The sequence below is a fragment of the Ptychodera flava genome, chromosome 12 (genome assembly GCF_041260155.1).
Source record: "Ptychodera flava strain L36383 chromosome 12, AS_Pfla_20210202, whole genome shotgun sequence".
NCBI lineage: Eukaryota > Metazoa > Hemichordata > Enteropneusta > Ptychoderidae > Ptychodera > Ptychodera flava.
In genome coordinates, this window is record NC_091939.1 from 27,219,817 (window position 1) to 27,229,163 (window position 9,347).

Sequence of the window (9,347 nt, forward strand, 5' to 3'; positions counted from 1 at the left end):
CTCTAAAATTCATACTTGCATTTGGCCTTCTTCTCATGTACTTTGATCAATTTAACCTCCAGCCAAGGTATAGTATGGAAACTCATCTGCCCCATGAAACCCCCTCCCATGGGTAAAATTGTGATTTTCCCTTGCTTGTAAAATTGTAGAACCAAACTATCAGTGACTACAAGCATACACACACAGACAGACAATGCTTTAACAAATTGATTTCAAATGATTTCTTTATTCAGTTTAAAGACATCAAACCAATGTAATTACAATAGAACCATTAGTTATCATACATATACATACATGTATACACACATTTGTACAGACAACTTGACAAAATCTGTGATAGAATTGTTTTGAATTATGGCTCTATGCATAGACAAAGTCCAGCCCTGAGCCAATTGACCGATAGGCACACTGGGTATGAAGGAACGAATTACACAAAAAAATTCAGAAAACTTGACTTTAACTGTCCTACTGATGTACTGGGGCGAGTGGCACAATGACGGTGACATGTTCACCTTGTGATCGACAGTAATTGAACTTTATTTTGTGTCTCACTGAAATGCAATACCCCATAAGACGCTGTATTGGAATGAACGAAGCCCCTTCAACAGATTCAAAATCTGTGCCCCAAACTTGGGCATGTATACCATAATAAGCATGCATGGGATGCTTTTTAAACCACAAAACTTGTGCAAGGATGTGTGATTTCCTTTGCCTCTTGTTAGCAGTGTCACACAACATGACCTCATATCTGACAATTTTGGTAATGATCCCTGGCCTAGGCTGTGCACCCATATCTATTTGGAGTGCTCCATTCAAATACTCATCACCAACCCACTTTGCATATATACATGATGAAGTCTCACCTCTAGAATAATTAGTACAGTATACATTGTTAAAAAATTTAACTCTCTTATAACACTCTGCAAGTTGTAATACCACACAACGATGCAATGGATACAACTTAGCATACATCTCATGAAGTGACCATGCATCATATTCATCAAAATCATATGTACACACTGGTGGTAATGTTGCTACATTAAGGTCTTCTGTGAAAGTACAAATACTAATATCATCTGTTGTGCAGTTCAAATACACAGAATGGTCAGGTTCCTTCACATGTGTTTCAGATAATGTACCCTACATCTATCATAATCAAGCAATTTCTGCATTTCTATTTCACTGAATTCTCTAGGAAAACTGGCATCAGACACCTGTTGACCCTGAAGAAACTTACGCATTAATTGAACTGTTATGGAATGGTTATTGTTGGGATAAGAACCAAGGATGCCATTGAATCGTTCAAAGCTAAAACACCAAAATCCATAGACTGGCCCAAAATTTGAAATGGACTCCATCAAATGCATATGCAGATGCATGTTCATTGTACATTTGTCTTTACCATAAAGTGATGTAAAAGTTTTACAGAAGTCAATCAGTAGTTCATGTGCTTTATTCATATCTTCAAATGATATCTTTCTGACACAGATCAGCCGACAAGCTTCCACAAATAGTTGCCAGCACTCAAAGTGTTCACCAGGAATGACATCTTTCAGAGCAAAGCTGGAAAACACACAAACCCAGTTCTTCCACTGATCAGCCGTGAAACCAGAGAAACCAGATGCTATCTTATTTGGAATGCGTCCGATATTTGTTGGCACTCTTATACTGTCTACTCTGTCTTGGATTGTGGCCATTTTTTCATCATTTATTATTTTAAGTTCCTTCCATGTCTTGGTTACGTGTTTGGCAGTTCCAAGCAGCAAGTTGTGCATAGGGTCCACAACATGGAAACGCACTGGTTGAAAGTAGTTCAAAAAGTTCAGTTGTGTCCACCTTGCTCCATACTCCCTCTCTGTGACTGCTTGCTCTGCAGGAGTCTTTGCATTCAAACACTGGTATGCATAACTCTTGTGATCCATGTCACTACGGATTGGGTAGTCCTCTACATGGAAGTCGCTGTAGTCTGCCTTCTCACCAAATGCTTCCCTTGAAAATGTTTGTAAACACTTGCTGCATCCTAAATTTGAGAGAAAAACGATACAGCGTGTCAACCACATTCTTAACAGCAACAAAGAAAAAAAGGCTCAGACTAACTTCTATGAAAATATTAACATGGCAGGCAAGTCTGCTTATTTGGTAGCAGCAGACTTACAAGTTTCATTAATTCAGGCAAAAATCTTCATACCAAAAACAATTTTTTTTCCCCTCACATTTTGCAGTTGAGAAGCAGGCAGTGAAACCATAAATTTCACAAAATTTAACTAGTCACTGGCATTGGTAGGCTGGTGAAACCTAAGGCTGGGCAAAAATTGTTTTGGCTACTAGCCCAGGGGGCTACTGACTCAAAATTTTTTTGCTCACCCCTGACAACACAATACAAAACTAAAGAATGCATCAAAAGTTACAGCGATTAAATCTGTTTGGTTTCAGGGTGTACCATCATCTTTGCGTTGATCACTGCTATGTGGTTGGGGAAGAACAATGTAAATACAGGTTGTCTAGTTTGTTTCTCACAATCAGAGCGACATGACCCTGTATTCTGGCATCGCTGAGATTCTCAGAAAAAAAATATTCTTTATTTGTGAAAGACTCAGCGTTCTGGTAGGGAAATATACATATGTATGGCATTGCATCATTTCCTAGTTTCAGCAAAAATTGCCAAGTTGGTGAATCAGTATTTTTTATTCCTTTCTTCCTCCTCTGGCTACAGACAGAGCTATATTTTTTTGGCCTTGCGATGCGAAAAAAAAATGAAAATGCCACGCTAAGCCAAGTGAAAATGTTTTTGCAAAAGAAATGAAGAACCCAACTTTGCCTGTGTAATTCATAAACATATTGTTGTGCAATGGCATGAGAATGAGTCAAAGGAACAGATTTCTGACCTCATTATTCTTTAAAATCATTAATTTTCACTAGCGTTTAATTGTCACTGTTTTGAAGATTGAAGCATTTTCACAAGGTTTCAACTTGATAGATTTGGCAAAAATACAATGATATCTATTGTAATTTCCCATCTCCACTGGGATTTAGTTTTACAGTTTAAGCCTAAACATAGAAATAGCAAAATACAAGGAGAATTGTTAATGATTTTACAGTGTCCGTTTTGTACTTCAACACACCTAACAATATAGCATATTTACCTCTGAAAGCTCCATGTCCAACAAATCCACCACATTTTCGAGTTGCTGGTATATCACTCGCTATGCACATGAGTAACGCTCTGTAAATGTTTCCTAGCTTCGAATTATCTTTCATCTTCACTCCTACTGCAAGTTCCTGCAATTCGTTGACCAAGGGCTCGAGATATGAATTTATATTTTTTTTTGGTTCATTTGGTCCAGGTAGCAAGCCAACCAGTATAAGGTTCTCTGGCATGAATCGTTCTTGTCTTGGGAGGTTGTTGATTACTAAGTACAAAGCACCAACAGAATGTGGTGTATGCTCATATGGCTGAAACCAATCAACATTTAGTGTTAAGCATAAATTAAACTTGCTCTTGAAATATCCTTGACTTTCAAAGTCTTTCCAAACTTGGCCATCATAGATGTCACCCATGTAGTTATCTTGACTATTTCTTGTTTTCCATTTGTTGCACGCATCCACAAATCCTGGTCTGGTGACAAATGTTTTCAAGGATGTTATCAATTTGCGGTAGCAGTACACCTTCTTTGGGTAGAGATATTCCTGTCCATTTTGTCCTTTCACTTTCTTCAGTAGAGCTTCTCCACATGGTCTGCGCTTGGATCGATGGGGATGTTGCGGAAATTCAATGTGCGAACACTTAAGTGATACTTTCTTGCCAGTGGATAGGGTTTTGTAGCAGTTTTCAAAGTGGTAGATACTGTGACATGTTACACAAACAACATACTGAGTAAAATCATCTCGATTAAGCCTAAGAAACTTGCGAATGGTGTAAAGTGTACTTGGTAAATTCTTGCTAAAGTTTACCAAACTGTCAACTTTGAACACCACGGCTATTGTTGCTAACAGTAGTTTCAAAAATGTCACAAGGCGCTGAATACCTCTGTCTGAAACATTGTATATCTTTTGCCATAAAAGAATAAACAGGAACATTGCAGTCATCAGGGAAGAATGCTGGATATGTATGTCGTCATGTTCTTCAGTATTGGTTTCATCCACAGATTCATTCAATTCTGCAACTTCAGATATGTCATCATCTTTCCAGACTTCGGTGTTATCTTCAACTTCATTGGCATCTTCATATTCACTTTCTTCATTGAATGCTTTGCAGCTGTCATCATCACTACTCACACACTAGAAAATATAATTACAAGTGATTAGCCAGATGACTACACTTTTGTAAAATTGAAATGCAGAGAAATAGTAAAACCACTACTCAAATGAAAAAATATCCCATCTTGTTTGAGTGTTCTTTTTCCTTCACACACTGCAAGCAATTGTCATCAAAGCTTAAGAGCTATATGTATACATAGGCAAACAATTTGTTACATGTCTGGATCTCTGATGGTATGAGCAAAGAAACCAATAAAATTGTGTGAGATGAACACATGGATTGATGACTGTGGAAAATACCCCTCTTTCAAAAATCTGAGACATATTATTATTGACAGTACACATAATTTTGAACACATTGTTTAAAACAACACAAAGGTGTAAATAAATTTGCTAGGACTAGAATAGACAGAATGTGGAAAAAACTAACCTACTTTTTAAAACTACAAATATGACACAAATCCTTCAGTGTGATTAGACTTACTTTGTTATTTACAGTTCCTCCCATGGAGCCATCATCTTGATCGCTTTCACTTGTACATAAATCACTTAAATCACTTTCTTCAAATTCTTTCTGTAAACTAGAAAAAGATGTATGATAGTTTTGAGTATAGCCATAAAAAAGTTGTGATGACTGTCCCACTTAAAACTGTGTTTCTGCTTGCAATCTACCAGTGTGACATCTGAACACTGCACTTCATATATAATTGAGAGTTAACGTGAAAAAAAATTCACATGACCATTTATCTTGAGATAAATGTATGTAAAAATTCTTCATATGAACTTTGATGAATTAGTTTGAACAAAGGCTGGCCTTCCCTTTTATTTGTAATTATAGTTCTCTACAAATTGTACTAATCTAAATTGTATGTATTTGTATTTCAGACAATGAAAAGAAGAAGTCGAGTGATAGAAAGTGAGGAAGAAAGAATTATGTGGGGGAAAGTGCGGCCAGAGCTCATGTCCGATGAGGAAGAGGAAAATGGTGTCATCCAGCTGAAGACCCCACAGTGGAGAGCAGAGCCCCTAAACGACTTGATAAAAACACTAGATGAGCGCCTTAAAGAACGAGGAGTATTTGAAAGATTTTCCAAAGAAAGACTTAGAGGTCCTTCCTCACTGAGGGAGAAACCTTTCCGCAAATATGACACCACTTTGGTGATCTAAGGGTCAAGTGAATGACATTTACAGTTCTGGTTTGCACAGACCTTCCGTCATTGTCCGTTGTACATCCGTCCATGCATGTCAATTTTTAAGCTCCTTGTCCTTAAGGTAGAACGCACCTCGGGGACAGACATTCGGACTCTCAAACTTTTACAATTCTCTTCTGATATACTACATGTGGGGGTTCATTTTAAAGCTCTTGGTGTAAGAAAACTTTTCACCGGCTTAGTTTTTCGAAATTCGAAATTTTTTATTTTTCTCCATAGAGTTAACACTGGGATGGCGGCCATTTTGAATTTCTAATATCGGTAAATCTTGGGTAATTTGTTTCTCTAGTACCAAAATTTGCACGGTGACCCCCTATTTTTATTCTTGATTTTGAAAGAGAATGATTGAAAGATCCCTTGAGGAAAGTTAGAGCAAAAGTTTAAGTCTTTCACTTTCGAGGTGCATATTACCTTAATCTAACAAATTTTTATACTTATTCCAATTCTGATGAGATGTGCAAATCTGGTTTTTTTTGACATTCCATAAATTTTTTCAAAATCTTCAAACTGCAGGTCAGACTAGTTGGATATTTTTGATATAGGCCCTAGGAATTTGATTTTTTATAATTATTTTTAATTTTTTGTTTGCATTGTTTGCATCGCCATTTTAGTCGCTTGGTAATTAAATAATGTTTTTCATTTGAAATGATACTGCTTGTTGACATTTACTTTGGATGTGAGATGAATGCAAGAGTTGCTTGTTCCTCATGCTCTGTTGGTTATAAAGCAATCTGATTAAAATCAGATGTAGGTTACTTACATGGCATTCTCTAGCTGTCACCGAGAGGCAACAGCAAGGGAATGCCGCGTAAGTAAAGACGTTGCCGTACTCTACATCTGATTTTAATCAGATTGGTTACCTATGCTAAAGACAACTTGTTGGAGTTCAACTTGTTAGATTCAGAATGAGCATAGACTGATTGCATACTGATTAAACTGACATGGATAATGGCATAAAACATGATCAATGAATCCATTACTGAAGTCGGTGAAACACACGGGTGTCCAACTGTGTTTTTCTAGCCATCAAAGAACTCAAAATCATCAATGAAAATGTGAATTAATAATTGCTGCTTTATTTCCCTTTTGCAAACCCATGAAAATACAGATCTGTATTTACGTAAATACAGACTAACTGTCAGGAAGTGGCTTAGTTCTGTTGACAAAATATATAGAAAAATACAGGAAAATATAGCCCTTTATTTTCAGAAATACAGGTAAATACATGGAGATGTATTTGCCCTGAATAAACAGTGCATATACAGATGAATACAGACTGTATTACCCTGTATTTACCATAAATACATGGCTGTATTTACCTGTATCTGTCTGAATTTGCAGTAAATACAGGCAAAATAAAGGGTCAATACACTCTGTATTATAGCCTTTTCACGCAGTGCTGCACCACTTATCACCATCGGAAGGTACTCCTCCCCATATACCACTGGTGATCCCACCCTCAAGGCACTGCGTCATTCGACCAAGCATTGCTATTGTAATTTCCTGCATAAAATTAACAGCGAGGTCAACCGGTCAAACTCTCTCGGCATTTCTCTCATGATGATCTTGATCATACCTGAAACAAGGATGATGCACAACACAAGATGGCCAATATTTTGTTGTTGTAATTTTTATTGTCTCTGTCACTAGATTATTTTTGAAAATGGCGGGAAATATAAATGATATTAAAACGTTTGAATTCACGTGCTAATTTCTACACTTATGACAGTGTTATACACTTTTTCAGGCTTTAATGGGTCTTATTCAAAAAGTCTTAGAAAACTTAAGATAGTTTGAGATCGGTTTATTACACATTCGCAGCTATAAGGGCTTAATATATTATTTTATGATGTTCATTCGGAAAATAATAGATGACAAATGTAGATGGTGTAAATTAAGTATTCTTGACAGGAATCGCATGTCCTTGAAACAGATGACTCTATGGACTATGGAGATAAATCTTCTGTAACTCCATGCACGGACTCGTGATTCAGGGCAATTACTGATATATATTCGCCATTCACACTATACACATATTTATTTCACCAATAAAATTGAGGAAAATCAATTTTTGACTCGATACACAAATCCTGCAGGCTACAGGCCACTGTTTACATTCCTATAGTATGCGTGTTTATGTGGTAATCATTTTTGAGGGTTGAATGCGGTCCGGGTTACTTGTTACCGTAACTATCATTTTCGCTTAACAATTTTGACAGCAGAGGCATCTACACCAGGCACATGATGTGACAAATTGACCAAGCAAAATCGTAGCTATTACATTCCAATGTCTGTAATGATCTCCTAGTGACTCAGGTGTTCATTACTTTATATTAATCGCCTACTTCAACAAGTCATGTTTACGCAGTTGTGAATACTCTTAGGTGAAATCACTAACTTGTAGGTCGAAGTAAAGTCAATACGATAGTCTAAATGCCTTGATCGTCCAAGAACTACTATCTAAATCTGCATACCTCAAGGGACTGTGTCTGAATGATACCAACATTTCGTGCTATTGTTGCGCGTAGCTTGTCTCTATACTGTAGCGTACACCTCAACAAATAGGACTATACAAGATCTTTTCAATTGCGTACACTCCACAGGCCAATAGGTCATCGAAATATTGTTCACAATGAAATTTACCTGTTGATTGCCAATGAAGTACGTTGTTGCACATCCACTTATTCATTTCTTATGTCGTCCTCACGAAGTAACCATAAAACACATTAAAACACATTTAATTCTATATTAATGAATAATTTTTACCAAGACGAAATAAAGTGGTTTGCAGTGCTCGAAATGGAGTATCTGAGTTACTTATCTTCACTGACTTGGCACACAAGAAAATAATACATATATCTAATTGTGCGAAAACGTATCACGCATACCTTTTTACAAATTAGAACACATTGTAAAATAAACGAACTAAATAGAGTGATCACATTCTATGAGTGGTGTGTGGAATCTATGTTATTAAGTTTTACAAACAAACGTGAAATAATAACATCAACTTTGAATAACTTTGCATTTTAAAACTTATTTAACAGCTGGGTAATCTATATGTAGTCCGATTTCAGAGATGTTGTAGATCAAATTTCGGTTACTATAGCTCTTTTGTTAGTTTATATTTCTCGCGATGATAAGATTATTTGTATAGGTACATTGGTTTGTCAATGATTGGACTTATATTAAAAAGATTCCATGAAATTTTTTTTTGTTTTTAGAACTTTAAAGTCATTGTTTCCGTGAACACACATGATCTCATCATGTCGTTATAAAACGTTCTGGTTTCATGACGATGTTTCAATGAGTGTGATCATAACCGAAACAGACTAAAACCTGTCGAGCTTAAGTCTCGGTGAAGTCTTTCGCTGCAATCACCACGGCGGGAGCAAAACAAATAGCTACTCATTAATAATTAACACGGTAGAAGCATAAAAAAACAGTTGAACTTTTATAGTATCGCGAAAGTTGGCGTGATCGCGCGGGAAAGGAAATGTGGGAATATAAAATGAGTGATCTAATTATATCAACTTTCAGAAATGCGATCTCCTCTCTTGGGTTAATATATACCAAGAAGAAAGGTATTTTTGTTTCGTAGAGTATAGCTGCATACGACTTGGTTTGCTTATAAAATACCAAATGCTTATAAACAAAAATAGCCCCGGGTACAGGTACTCATTGTTATGTGATAGAAAACGAACAAAAGGGTGAATTTAGCAGTTTCCTTTTAAAACGGAATTTATTACGAAAATAAAACTAATCGCTAAGACAGGGATAGAATACAAGCTGTAAATGTGTACGGGCTACTTATCTCAGCTGGGACGGCAAAGCTCTAGTCTCAGAGTTGTAACAGTCAGTCGGATGAATGAACAGTCC

At 36.5% G+C, this 9,347-nt stretch overlaps 1 protein-coding gene across 1 annotated transcript; it reads right to left on the reverse strand.

Annotated features, from left to right (window-relative positions):
• Positions 1 to 206: 206 nt before the first annotated feature.
• LOC139145541 (uncharacterized) lies at positions 207 to 4,859 on the reverse strand. Its single transcript, XM_070716772.1, has 3 exons — positions 4,742 to 4,859; positions 3,144 to 4,278; positions 207 to 2,020 (listed from the first exon to the last, which is right to left on the reverse strand). Exons 1-3 carry the CDS (start codon positions 4,763 to 4,765, stop codon positions 1,116 to 1,118), a joined length of 2,064 nt encoding a protein of 687 aa, XP_070572873.1. The 5' UTR covers positions 4,766 to 4,859; the 3' UTR covers positions 207 to 1,115.
• Between the last annotated feature and the right edge of the window lie 4,488 nt (positions 4,860 to 9,347).